General features: G+C 65.3%; 2 protein-coding genes across 4 annotated transcripts; one reads left to right on the forward strand and one right to left on the reverse strand.

The window, feature by feature from the left end:
• The first annotated feature begins 1,834 nt into the window (after positions 1-1,834).
• Positions 1,835-3,246, forward strand: SMIM29 (small integral membrane protein 29). 3 transcript variants are annotated; one of them, XM_080358172.1, is made up of 4 exons: positions 1,835-2,355; positions 2,421-2,446; positions 2,517-2,616; positions 2,871-3,246. In XM_080358172.1, exons 1-4 carry the CDS (start codon positions 2,245-2,247, stop codon positions 2,931-2,933), a joined length of 300 nt encoding a protein of 99 aa, XP_080214298.1. In that variant the 5' UTR covers positions 1,835-2,244; the 3' UTR covers positions 2,934-3,246. The 3 variants fall into 3 exon arrangements, with proteins under 3 accessions (XP_080214298.1, XP_080214297.1, XP_080214299.1); XM_080358171.1 differs by having other exon boundaries at positions 2,517-3,246; XM_080358173.1 differs by having other exon boundaries at positions 1,835-2,062; positions 2,517-3,246.
• Positions 3,238-6,426, reverse strand: HMGA1 (high mobility group AT-hook 1; the record flags this gene model as incomplete). The annotated part of the gene is made up of 4 exons (XM_080358174.1): positions 3,238-4,569; positions 5,096-5,146; positions 5,533-5,613; positions 6,325-6,426. The coding sequence occupies 4 exons, from the start codon at positions 6,424-6,426 to the stop codon at positions 4,516-4,518; spliced, it is 288 nt and encodes a 95-aa protein (XP_080214300.1). The 3' UTR covers positions 3,238-4,515.
• Between the last annotated feature and the right edge of the window lie 6,236 nt (positions 6,427-12,662).

The raw sequence follows: 12,662 nt of genomic DNA on the forward strand, positions 1-12,662 counted from the left end.
CGCAGTAACGTGGAGTGGCTGATATTACGCTTTAACTGGAAACACTTCCTGGGGTAGAAACAGCCTTTATTCGGCAGCTGTGGGTTGCCAGCCCGGCCGTATCCTGTGCGAGCTGCACCCCGTCCTGCTCAGCACCGAGGCTCTTCTCTGGTGACTGATACGGCGGGCACTGGCTCTTTAGGTGGGCTTTATCTGAAATGATGTTAAATTGATTTGGGACCGGCAGTCGAACTTCCTTTGTTAGTGACAGAGGAGCTGTTGTAAGGACACGCGCGCTGGGTCCCCGTGCGCTGGAACGATTCGTGTCCCCAGAGTCAAAGCTGCAGTTGGTGCTGACTCTTGGGAGAGGATCAAAACCTGTCAGTCTCTTCAGCCAAACTTGCACCGAGAGGTGAAATAGTTGCAGACAATTGTCGGTATGAAGAGCTTTTATCGTATAAAGATACTCAGCAACTTTGTGTAACGTGTGGGCTGCTCTGGTCCTGCTTTTAAGTGACTATTTCCCCCCGGCTCTTCCCGCTTCCTCAGAGCATCATCTAGTGGCTGTGTCGGCTGGGGACCTGCTCCCGGTGCTCCCGGTGCTCCCGGTGCGCTGTGTCCCTGGGGCATGTCCCATCTGTGCGTCCCTCATCACATCTGCGCGTTCCTCGTCCCATCCGCGCTGAGTCCGGGTCTTTGGGCCAGATGTTGGGCCTGAGTGAAGCTGCGCTGGTGCACGGCAGCCATGTCCTTCCAGATGTTGCGTCTGTTTGAGTTGTGTGCAGGGGAGGTCATCGCTGTCCATAGAAGACAAAATAATTAAAAACCAGTCGATGCAGGTTTGACGAGTGTGGGCTGTAATCTAGTGCCAACCAATAAACACTCAGTACTTCAGCGCCTGCTCTGCTGCCTGCTCTCTCTCCTGCCAGCACCGGTACCCATGCTCATGAGCCTGGGGACCGGGCGATGAGTGTGAGCCGAGGGAAAGACCCCGGGGCCGGGGTGGCACCAGCACCAGCACCGGCGCGGGGACACCCTGCAGTACCTGCACCGGCCCCTCCAGGCTCCGCTCTCCACCTCGCATCCCTCCGTTACAATGGAGTTCTATCTGTTGCAAAGCCGGCCGGGGGCTCCCTGCTCCCCGGTGTCCCCGCTCCCTCCTGACCCACTTAGTGGGACCATCTGGCCCCTGCGCGGGCAAAGCGGATTACGGCCGGGGATCAGGGCTGGCCCGGGGCGCCGCGGGGCCGGGAGCAGCCGCGGCGGAAACGCAGCCCCGGGGGGACCCCGGCAGCTCCCGCACCGCGGCCCTGCCCGCAGCCCCGGCCTCTGTCTGTCCATCTGTCCAGCCACCCACCTCGTGGTACAGGGACCGGCCTGCACCGGTGTGCGCTGTCTGTCCGTCACCCATCCCTCTGTCGGTCTGTTCAGCCCCCGTGCCCCAGGTGTGCACCCACCTGTCCCGCTGTGTCCCCTCACCCCTCCCTCATCCTCCCATCTGTCCATCCGCCCGTCTGCTCGCCCCTCCGCCCTTCCCTGGGACCCCGCGGCCCTTCCCTCCTTCTTCTCTTTTTTCCCCGTTTTTTTCCTTCTTCCCTTCCCCTGTTTTTCATTTTTCTTGTTTTCCTTTGCCCTTTTCTTCCCCCTTTTCCCCATTTCTCCTTCACCACCCCCCCCCCACCCCCCCGCCTCTCCCGCCCGGTCTCTGCTGCCGCCTGCCGGCCCTGCGCCGACACCGCCCCCTGCCCCGCCCCCCTGCCCCGCCCCCTGCCCCGCCCAGCCCGTCACGCGCCTCGCAGGTTCCGGGTGCGGGCGGCGCGCGCAGGTGGGGCGGGGCGGAGCCGCGCGGGGGGTGCAGAATTGGGGGTGCAGGGCCGGGGGAGGCGGAGCCGCTCCGGCTGTGCGGGAGAGCGGCTGTGCGGGGTGACCCCCTGCCGGCCCCGACCGGGACTCCCCGGGCACCGCTCCGCCGCCTCCGGGGCTCCCGGCGTGCGTGTGCGGTCCCCGCGGCTCCTGCCCGGCCGCAGGGCTCGTTACCGGGATAACTCGCTGTTGATTACCGGGGCGGTGGGTTGTTACTGGGGTAGGTGGTTGTCAGTTACCGGGGCGGTGGGTTGTCACTGCGCTCGGTGGTTGTCCGTTGCCGGGGCGGTGGGTTACTAGCACGGTAGCCGGTTATGACCGCGGCCGCTGTGGGTTCACAGACGTCCCGGCCGGGGGGCCGGACACCCGCGTCCCGATGCCGAGCGGAGCCGGTGCTGGGCCATGAGTAACGCCACGGCCCCCACGGCCCCGGGCGCGGCGGGAGACCCGCTGGTGGGCTACGTGCTGGGCCCCTTCGTCCTCGTCACCCTGCTGGGTGCCGTCCTGGCCGCGGTGAGTGGGGCACGGCCGGGGGGACCCTGTCCCAGCCCCCGTCACTGCCCCCGCTCTCCCCGCAGGTGATGTACGTGCAGAAGAGGCGCAGGTGAGTGCGGGGCGCGGGGCTGGTTCGGGGGGGCGGGACCGGTCAGCGCTCAGTCCCCGTCCCCCGCCAGGTTTGACCGGCTGCGGCACCGGCTGCTGCCCATGTACAGCTACGACCCGGCCGAGGAGCTGCAGGAGTCGGAGCAGGAGCTGCTGGTGGAGGACGCGCGGGTGGGTGAGCGCGGGTTCGGGCTGGGACCGGCGGGGCGGCTGCGTGGGACGCGCCCCCGCCACGCGCGGGGCTGCCAGACTTGCTGTTTGTCTGGTTTTTGCATGAAAAATGAGCCTTAAGCAGCAGCAAGGTCGGGAGCCCGGGCTGCGAGCGCCCTGCCCGGGGCAGCTGGGCGCGGGTTGGGCTGTAATCCCGCGGTTCCTGGTGGGTGGGCTGCGCAGCCGGGTCGCTGCTCAGGCTCACGCTGTTGCAGGTGGTGCCCGGCTGGGGGGACCCCTCGCCCCGCCGCCCCCCGCGCGGCGGCTGGACGGCCTGAAGCTGCCGCCGGAGCCCGGGGCCGGCTCAGCCCGGCGCTGCCTGCGGCCCCTCGGGAGCGGCGGGACGGGCAGGACGGGCCCGCGGCGGCGGCGCCACTCGTGAGCACTGAGCGCAGCGGGTGCTCCCCCCACGCTGATTGTGCCATGTTCTCGCCGCACCCCCCCCGCGCTCGAGCAGGAGCCGGGGCTGGTACCCGGGCAGGCGCCGCGGGGCGGTGCGGGGCTGTGCCGGGCGGTGCCCGGCGTGCAGGGCAATGCCGGGCGGTGCCGAGCGGGACGCGCATCCTGGCACAAATAAACGTGTTTTCTGCAATCGCCCAAGAGCCTCCTGCTTTGGGCAGGGGGGGTGCAGCAGCGCTGCCGGACCACAGGCCAGCCCCAAGTCGAACCATCAGCATTGGGACTCAGTTTGCTGAGGACGGGAGTTTGGGGGTCCAGCGGGGTTCTGCCTGTTTCAGTTTCCATCGGCAGCTCTGCCCGTCCCTGCACAGGACGCCTGGGACCACGGCACGTGTCCCTGCAGAAAAGGTGCCACGCAACGCGGCTGCTCCCACCCCAGCGCGGGGCTGCGCCCCAGCCAGAGCCGCCACACATCCGTAAAATGTTTAATTCAAGTAACTGCAGATAGGAAACCAGAAGGTTGTTAAACAGTGGACCAAAAAAAACAAACCCAAACCCCAACTTTCTCCCACCGGAGCCGCTCGGCACCAACCTCCGGTCCCGCTGCAGCTGTTGTGGGGGCGGCACGGCGGGGGGAGAGCCCCTGGTCCCCACCCCACGCCCTGCCAGCCGCCATCCTTTGGTGCAGCAGAGAAACCTACACCTTCAAACAACAATCCAAAACAAAATTAAGCCCAAAAAAAAAGGGGAAGAAAAAAAATCCCCCACGGCCCCCAGTGACACCCAAGAAAGGAGCCAGCGGCGCCCCGAAAAGGACACGCGGAGCCAGCGGCGCCCCGAAAAGGACACGCGGAGCCAGCGGCACCCCGGCAGCCGGTGCAGCGCGCCTGAGCTCACAGCGGAACTTAAATATCCAGAGGTAGTTGTGAATGAAAGGAGGAAAAAAAAAGTACTAAAAAAAATAGAGATATATATATATATCAGAAGCCATGAGGAAAGGTCTGCCCTGCGCCGGCCCCCCCCGGTGGACACTGTGCCCCGTGTCACTGCGGGAGCTGCTCCCCGTGCGGGGGACGCGGGGCTGCAGCCCAGAGCAAAGGTCTAACGTGTTTGGGGTCTCGCCTCGCTGACCCCTCTGCAGAGGCCCTGGGGCAAAGCTGGGGGGCAGCAGCTCCTGCCTGGGATGGGTGAGCGCTCTGCACTGAGGGGGCAGCAGAAGTGGGGGGGTCCCCGCCCCAGCTCCCTGCCAGGACCCACCTTTGCCAGTGGGGCTGCCCCACAACCCAATGAGAAGGGGGAGCTGGGGCGGGTGTCCTGGGGGGCTGCAGGGGCCGTTTCCAGTGCTGCCGTTGTCTGAGGGTGAGGAGGGAGCGGGGGGAGGAAGAAGCCGGGGGTGGGTTTGCGCCCGTCCCTGTCCCCGGGGCCGCGGGACAGCGGGCGATGAGGTAGCGCCGGTCGGGTTCACTGCTCCTCCTCGGATGACTCCTGGGAAATGTTCACCTCCTCGTCCTGCTGCTGCCGGGTGAGGGAGCGCGTTGGGGGGGCCCGGGGCACAGACACCCCCCCGGCTGGGGCTGCCCGGGCACTGCGCCGCGCGCGCGGGGAAACTGAGGCAGCAGCACCGCCGGGGTTGGGGGGGCGGCCCTTGCTCCGGCTTTAACCGCCACAGGTCAGGTCCCAGGTAAGAACCCCGGGGGGGCAAGGAGGGGGAGCCGCTCGCCCAGCCCGTGTGACACCGCGGTCCCAGCGCCACCACGGTGTCCCCAGGCGCCACCAAGGGGGGTGGTGGCAGGGTGGGTGTCGGTGCCGGCACCGCACTGGGTGAGTCAGGGCCGTGGGGGTGACTCAGCGCGGCCCCCGCTTCCTCCGTCCATCCAGAAAACACTGCCGAAGTGGGACATGGAGTCCCCAGCGCGGCCCCGGCAGCGCTCGTGGTCACCGCGGCCCTTCGCGTGTCCCTCTGCTCCTGCTGCGCTCCCCCCAGCCCCGCACGGGGGGCCGCGCTGAGCCCAGCATGGAGGGGACGGGAAAACCCACTCACCGATTTTTTGGGTCGGCCTCGAGGTTTCCTCCCCGGTGTGACTGTGGCTTTCTGAGAGGAAAAAGACATTTTGATCAGGCCAGGCTGTCCCCTCGTCCCCAGGATGTCCCCAGGATGTCCCCTCATCCCCAGGGTGCTGCCGGGGGGGGGGGGGCGTTCCCCTTCCTCCCACCCACGATGCCAAATTCGTCACGCCGGTGGCATCTCCCCGGCCCCCCCGCAGGTCCCAGCCCCGTGACTCAACGTGGGCACAGGATGTGAGTCGCCTGGTTTGCAAACAGGTTTGTCACGGGTGTCCCCACGCTGACACACGCGGCCCCTGGCTGCCCCCACCTTCTCCAGGGACCAGCGCCAAGACCCGAATTGTCTGTAATTGGGCCCAAACTGGAGCTGTTGTCCCAGCCCGGCTGGAGCAGCCCCTGTCCCCAGCCACCTACCCTGACTTTCGGGGTGGCCTTGTTCTTACTGCCCTTTGGCCGTCCGCGGGGTCTCTTGGGGGTCGGGGCCTCGCTGGGCTCCTGCTGGAGGGAGAGCAGAGGGGGGGCTGCGGGTGGGGGTCCCGCGGAGGGCGGGGGCAGCTCCGGGTGCAGCCGGGAGCCCCATTCCCCAGGCAGACCCCGCTGGGCAGATGCTCTTGCCCATGGTACTGGGAGCACTGGTTTCACTGGGACTGGGGCACCAGGCACCGTGTCCTTCAGCCGGGGGAGCGTGGCCCGGGATGCCCCGCCGGGCTCTGCCGGACGGTCCCGCCGGTGTCCCAGCCCGGGCCCGTCCCGCGGCCGCTGTCTGGTCAGGAACCAGGAATCCATCTTTTCTGCAGGAAAACCATGTGCACAAACCCCCCCTGCCCGGAGGGGGCCCAGGGCAGCTTTAGCACTGCAGGGCTCTGGCAGCATCTTATCCCTCTGAGCAGCTTTTGCTAATGGCGCTTTAATTAGCTTGTCTGCAAAGGCAGGTTCAGCTGCAGCGGGGAGGAGCCGGCGGGGCCGAGTCCTTCCCTGGGGCTAGAGGAGCTGGGGGGCTGTGGACCCCCCAGGAGGGATTTGCTGCTGGGGAGCACCCGGGTGGTGCTGCCCAAAGGAGGTAACGGGGGCTGCACCGTGGGCACCCCCATCCGTGCCCGGGGACACTGCCATGGTGTGTGTGGGGGGTTCTCGCTGCCCTGTGGCCCGGGGGTGCCCGGCCCCCAGGGGCATCACTGTGCAAGCCCCCAGGGCCACCCCACATACCTGCGGCTTCTTCCGCGGCCGCCCGCGGCCCCTCTTCTGCGACGCGTCCTTCTCCCCCTTGGAGGCCAGGGCCTGGCTGGATTTGGCGCCGGATTCGCTCATCGTCCTTCCCGCAGCGGTGAGGAAGAGCGAGAGGAGGAGGAAGGTCAGTCAGCGCTGGGTGCCCATGCCGGGCCGCTCCCCGCCCTCCCCGCGGGGTCTGCAGCTCCATCCCTCCCGGGGATGCTCCTGCATCCTCCCAGCGCCGCTGGGCAGCAGAACGAACCGGGTACCAGGCGGGGTCCTGCCCAAGCCCCACTGAATCAGCCCATGTGCCAGTGCTGGGCCAGCCCCCGGGGTCCTCAGCAGGCGCCTGGGGAGCGCAGCCCCGCCAGCCCTTCCCGCAGAGCCCAGCCCCTTGCCCCGAAACGAGGAGAGCAGCTTCAGATTTCATCTGGAGTCTCGTAAATCCCAGACACGCTGCCGGCACCGGCAAGTTGGAACAGGACGGGTGGCGGCACCGCACTGGGGCCCCAGCGCCCAGCACCGCTGCACCCCAACCCTGCTCCTGCCGCCCCGCTGGCTTCAGGGGCAGCACCACCTGGCACTTGTCCTAGGAACACCAGATTGTTCCCTCCTGTCTGCGCGTCCTGAAGGGCTGGATGCGTTTTCTCACTCATGGGGAAATCCCACCCGAGGAAAGGCTCCATCTTCCCCTCTCCCCCTCGACGCTTCCCCAGCGGCGCTGGGGAGATCCTGCTTCTCCAGAGCCGTGGGGCTGGTTCCGCGGGCAGCTCCAGCCCTGAGCAGGACGATGGGCTCGGGCTGGCGGGAGCAGGGCCACGTCACAGCCCCAGCGCTCGCTGGTGACCCGAGCACGGCGCGGGGACACCCGATCTGGGCGGTGATGGGACATTTCCCAGCAGAAATAAAGTGTTAAGAGCAGCATCCCAGTCTCGCTGCCCCTGAGCGCGGGGCTGGGAGCTGCCTGGGAGCCTCGGCTAGAGAATCCTGGCGTTGCTGTGACGGGTGCTGCAGACCCACTGACCGCCTCTGCCCCCGGGGACGCTCCCTGCACCCTGCCCTGGGTCTGACCCCCATCTCTGGGGCGCAGCAGCCCCCAGCCCGGCTTCTCCTGCAGGCGCAGGGTTGTGCGCCCGTCCGCGTGCGAGGGATGGCACTCTGCCCACAGGGCTCGTAACTCTAAGTTTTGAGCAACTGTTTTCCATGTGGATGGTGCTGCAGCAGGCAGGGCAGCGCTGCCGGGAGAGGGGGCGCTGGGGCGGCCGGGCTGCGGAGCCCCGTGGGGCAGCAGGAGCCGCAGGGGCGAGCTGTGCAGCAGGAGGAGCCGCGCTCAGACCTTCGGCAGCTCCCGCTCTCCTCTGGAGTGACTCACGAGTGCAGAACAACAACAACAACAAAAACCACCCTCAGATTCTTTTTTTTTTCCGGGACAGAAAGCATGCTGTCATGTAAACACCCCGAAAACGTTACTCACAGCATCCCAGAGCTCTTCAGGGAGTCTGTTATCACAAAAAGTGTGGTTTGGGAGTGAAAAACGCCGGCTGGCTGGGATGGGTTTGTCTCAAGTCAATTTTTGTTGGAGGAAATGCAGCTCGAGCTGTGCCGTACCCCTCCCATGGCTGGAAACAGAGGGGCCTGGTGTGGCCCCCCCGCCCTGCTCTCCTTCACCCACTGGGGATGGGCACAGGCCCCACACGGCAGCCTTGGCCAGGGGTGCTGAGGGGACCCCCTGCCGTGGGGACACCGCTGGGTACAGCGCCCAAGCCACAGCCTGTGCTGCAAAGTTGTGGCTGCTGGGGGAACCATGTGCACATCCCACCTGTCCCTCTGTCCATCCCTCTGTCTGTCCCACCTGCCCATCCCTCTTGCCCATCCCTCTGCCACCCCTGAGGGCTCCAGAGCTGGAACCACCCCGGGGAACCGCGGGCTCCGCGCCCCGTTCTGGGAGAGGGTGATGAGGACGGGATGCGCAGGTGGGAGACGGGGGACGCTCCTCTCTCCCCCCCAGCACCTTCCCAAGAGCGGCCCAGGCTCGGTGTGATGCTCCCGGCTCGGTGGCACCTGCCTGGCCCCAGGAACAAAGCCCAGCCCGTGGGACATGCTGGGGACACCGCGGGAAGCAGCTCCGGCCCCGCTCACGGGCACCAGAGCCGTTCGGGAGGGAGCAGCTGTGTTGCCATGGAGGAAAGGAAGCAGCTGAGAGAGAAACCTCTGCGCGCAGAGAGGAACCGGCTGGAGCCGGGGCAGGGGCTGCGGTGGAGGGGCTGCATCTGCCTCCCGATCGATGAGTTAGGGGATGAGAAACTCCTCCCCGCTCCATCCCCACGGGTGATGAGCCACTGGAGCCCCCTCCCTCAGCCCCGTGACACGAGCCGGCCGTTCTCAGCAGCCGCCTCTCGCACAAGCCGCGGGTGGGTTGCACAAGCCGCAACCTGGGCCCCCGGCGGGATGCTCCGCGCTGCCCCCGCCCCCCCGCGCGGCTTACACCTCTGCAGCAACAGCCCCACAAATCCCCCGCTCCTACCACCTACTCTTAGATTAAATAAACCAGCCCAGGAGAAGCCGGGAGACAGGCGGCGGCTCAGATCTAGGAAAGAGAACCACCCTTCACGCCCAGGAAATCTCGGCCGATCGCGGCTGGAGAGGGAGCGCGGCCGCTCCTCCCGGCGGGGGGAGCGGTGCAGAAGTTGCAGAGCCTGTTCGGCGGGTGCAGGGCGGGCAGGGAGGTGCGCGGCTCCTCGTCAGGACGAGCCCTCCGTGGGGCTGCTTTGAAGCCCCCCCCCAGGCCTCGTATTCAAGAAAGTCCACCCCCCGTTCCTTCCTGGGCATGCATAATAAAAGGAAGTGATAAAAGAAAGGAAGGAGGGAGGTGGGGGAGAAAGAAAAGCGGGAGGAAGGGCACCATCACACGCTTTGTGCAGCCCCTGTCCTGCGGGGAGCAATAAAACCCCGGGGGGAGCCCGCCCTGGGTGGCATCACCGCGGCCGGGGGGGCTGGGGGTGCGGGGCCGCACGGCTGCGCGGCGGGAGCGGCTGCGGGGGGGCTGAGCCCCAGCAATGCAACTTTGCACCGACATGTGCTTCCCCATCCTTAAGCCGGGCCCGGCCTGGGCCCTCGCACCGGCCCACGCACCTTGCGCCGTGCGGCCCCCACGCGCGGTCCCGACCCCCGCGGGCCCCCCCGCCCCCCGCAAGCCCGAGCACCGCGGCTGCGGCCCCCCCGGGGCGGTGCGGGGCGTTTGCATCACCCGAAAACGAGTAAGTGCAGGAAAAGTCCCGCCACGCCGGGAGCGACCGGCGCCGGAGCCCCCCGGCCCCCTCCCCACGGCCCGGGCAGCCCCGCCAGGTGCATCAGCCTATTAATAACAATAATTAATAACGAGACTGATCCAGAGAGGCACCGCAGAGCCCGTCCGCCGCACGCACACGCGCGTCCTTGCGAACACGGAGCGAACGGGGGGCGACCGTGCCCAGCATGCGGGAGGGGGGAGCACAGCCCCGGGTCCCCCCCACTCCAGCACCCCCCGGCCCTCCCCGCACCCCCCGCAGCAGAAAGGAAAGAGGAAGGCCGGCACTCACAGTCAGCTTGATCTCGGAGCTGGGTGCTCGGGGTGGGTTTTTTGGGTGGTTTGGTTGGGTTTTGTTTGTTTGGTTTTTTTTCCCCTGGCGTGTCTGTGTTGTGAAGCGAATTAACCCCCCCCCCCTCCCGGCGGCGGCTGCTGCTCGCAAATGCGGATCTGAAAGGAGAAGGCAGAGAGAGGCTGCGACTCACACACGCATCCACAGCTCAGCCAGGCCCCCTCTTATTTATATAAATAATAAAGAGAGAGAGAGAGAAAATCGCTCCAGGAGGAAGGAAGCGGGGTCAAAATCATCTGCGGGGAGCGAGGAAAAAGGAAAAAAAGGAAAATGGGGGGAGAAAAAAGGGGGGGGGGGGGGAAGGAGCGAGCGCCCAGCCTTACTGGAGGGGATCCAGCTGCTAAAAATAGCAAAATCACACTCGAAATTAAATAAGGGCAAGCAGGCTAAGGGGAGCTCCCAGCCCTTGCGGAGCGGGGGGAGGAGCCGCGCGCATCACGGCGCGGGGGCGGCGCCGGGGCCGATAGGTCCGTTCAAAGGGCTGCGGCGGGCGGGCGGCGGCTGCGCCCCCGAGCCCGGGGCTGGGGAGGGACCCCCGGGGCGGATGGGGACGATGGGGACCCCCCGTGTGCCCGCCCCGACCTCCCCCGCGGGGCTTCGCTGTCCCCGCGGGGTGCGCACCGGCCGGGGCTGTGCTGGGCCCCGCACCCGTGGGCAAACGATGCTCTTTCCTTTTGCTGCCTCCCGGCCAGGTTAACCCCCAAAAAGAGCCTCTGCTCCCCATCTGAGGCACCAGCAGCAGAAGCTTCGTCCCTGGGCCGGGCAGGTTTTAATATTTTATTTTATGTTATTTATTTATTTTTCCTTGTGCTTTTGACCATCCTGATGCTGAGGGTCAAAATCTGTGTTTAGGAGCTGAACTACAGGTAAGTGTTTGTTAAAGAAAGCATCTTTAAAAACGCGAATCTTGGAAGTACCAATATCTGCATGTGCGAACTTCAGCAGGGAAGATTTACACTGTAAAAAGAAACAAATCAAACTGAGCAAGGATTGTGGCGCTTTTTTTTAAAGTGTTATTTGGATTTTAAAATCCCCTGCAAATTCCCCTGACTCAAACACAATCAAAGCAGCGTCCCTGTCTGATGATTAAAAACTGAAAGCAAAGAGGGGGAAAAATGCCCTGTGAGCAGCTGACCTGTTCTCCAGCTCCGCACAAGCGCGGGAGCACCGTGCCCGCAGCGCCATGCCGGGCTGAGTGCGGCCGTGGCTCCCTGGCCGCTGATGAGGGGTCTCCTCCACCCCAGGACCTGCACCCAGGCAAGCTGTTGCTTGCAGACCCTGAGCATCCTTTACTTTTGGCTGAACTCGGTGTTCCCCAGGCTGCCCAGGTTCAAGGTGCTGGGGTGTCTTCCGCCCACCGCCGTGCTCGGGCGTCCCCGTGTGCTGTGAACCTGGTGCGGAACTTGGTTTCTGTCCCTGGCAGAGGCTCCTCATTATTAATATCCCTCATTATTTACTCTGTGGCAGCAGTGGGTGCCTGTACCCAGCGAGCTGCCAGCAACTGGGGCTGCTCTTTCTTGCTTTGATCCCCAAAACTTCGGGCAATCCCCCGCTCCCGAGACCATGCCGGAGCCTCCCCAAGCCGGGTTCACCTGGGGGTGACCACTTGGTCTTTAAAGCCAAATAGCGCTGTGGAGCTCTCCAGAACTCCAGCACGGTGTGAGGTGCTCCCAGCAGCCGGGAGCAAAGCTGGAACGGGAAACCGGCACACAGCTGTGTGCAACGGGGACAAAAAGGGGCTGTGGGGAAAGGGGTTTGTTTGGTGGTCTGAGTGTGTTTGCCAGGCTGGGAGCACCCAGGGAAATCTGGAGAGAGCCTGGCAGCGGCCAGCAGCGAGGTCTGCACCGCGGCCAGCAGCGCCCGCGGGGCTCCCGCAGCCTGCAGTCAGCTCTGCAGGGACCGGGGAGCGAAAATGGCTGCAAGTAGTGAAAAAGGGATTTATTCCCCCCATTGCGGCTGAGCCCAGCGCAGGGGCAGAGGAGCAGCCCGCGCCGTGCTGGGGCCGGTGTCGCACCCAGCGGACTGCCCCGTGTTACCCGGTTACCCCAGCGAGCTGCCCAAGTGGGAAACCCGCTGGGTCGGGCAGGGATGTCCCCGCGGCCATGGCGGGAGGGGATGGGGACGGGGCCTTTGTTTCCCCTCCCGGCTTTGTTTCCCAGCAGCCCCACTGACGAAGCCCCATGTGGCCAAACAGCCCCGGACCCACCCCAAAACAGTCCTTTTAGTTTGATTAAACAGCTCTTTCCTTCTCACCCACGAGTAGATGTAGCACTCACCAGTGCGGTATTTTCCTGTAGCCCTCTTCTGGGGACAAATTCCTAAATCACCTAAGAAATTATAGGCTTAAAGCTGCCGCTTTTGAGAGCACAAGCCCTGGGTTTGCAGAACACATGGATGCATGTGGGGTGCACCCATGAATTATGGGGTATCCCTATTCTTTTTAGCCAATGTTTCAGGCCTGGGAGGAGATTTGGTGGGGAAAAGGGAGCCCGGTGCCTGGGAAAAGCTCTGCCTCTGCAAGATCCCCTGAGAAGAATGTACTTGAAATAATTCCCTGGTTCTTCAGCTCCGCAGGGCTCTGCAAAACTGCAGGTGGTGATGGTCTGTCCCCAAAATGCAGCCGTCTCCGGGTGGGGACATCGTGTCCCGCTCTGCCCCATGTCCCAGCCGCCAAGCCCTGTCACGCTGCCTTTGGGA

This window comes from Nesoenas mayeri, assembly GCF_963082525.1.
Source record: "Nesoenas mayeri genome assembly, chromosome: 23".
NCBI classification, from domain to species: domain Eukaryota; kingdom Metazoa; phylum Chordata; class Aves; order Columbiformes; family Columbidae; genus Nesoenas; species Nesoenas mayeri.

What these genes read in the sequence shown, in the direction of transcription:
- SMIM29 (XM_080358171.1), top strand. Translation starts at nt 2,245, where the DNA reads ATGAGTAACGCCACGGCCCCCACGGCCCCGGGCGCGGCGGGAGACCCG. An exon ending in TGGGTGCCGTCCTGGCCGCG is followed by an intron (nt 2,356 to 2,420) that starts GTGAGTGGGGCA and finishes CTCTCCCCGCAG; the next exon opens with GTGATGTACGTGCAGAAGAG. An exon ending in TACGTGCAGAAGAGGCGCAG is followed by an intron (nt 2,447 to 2,516) that starts GTGAGTGCGGGG and finishes GTCCCCCGCCAG; the next exon opens with GTTTGACCGGCTGCGGCACC.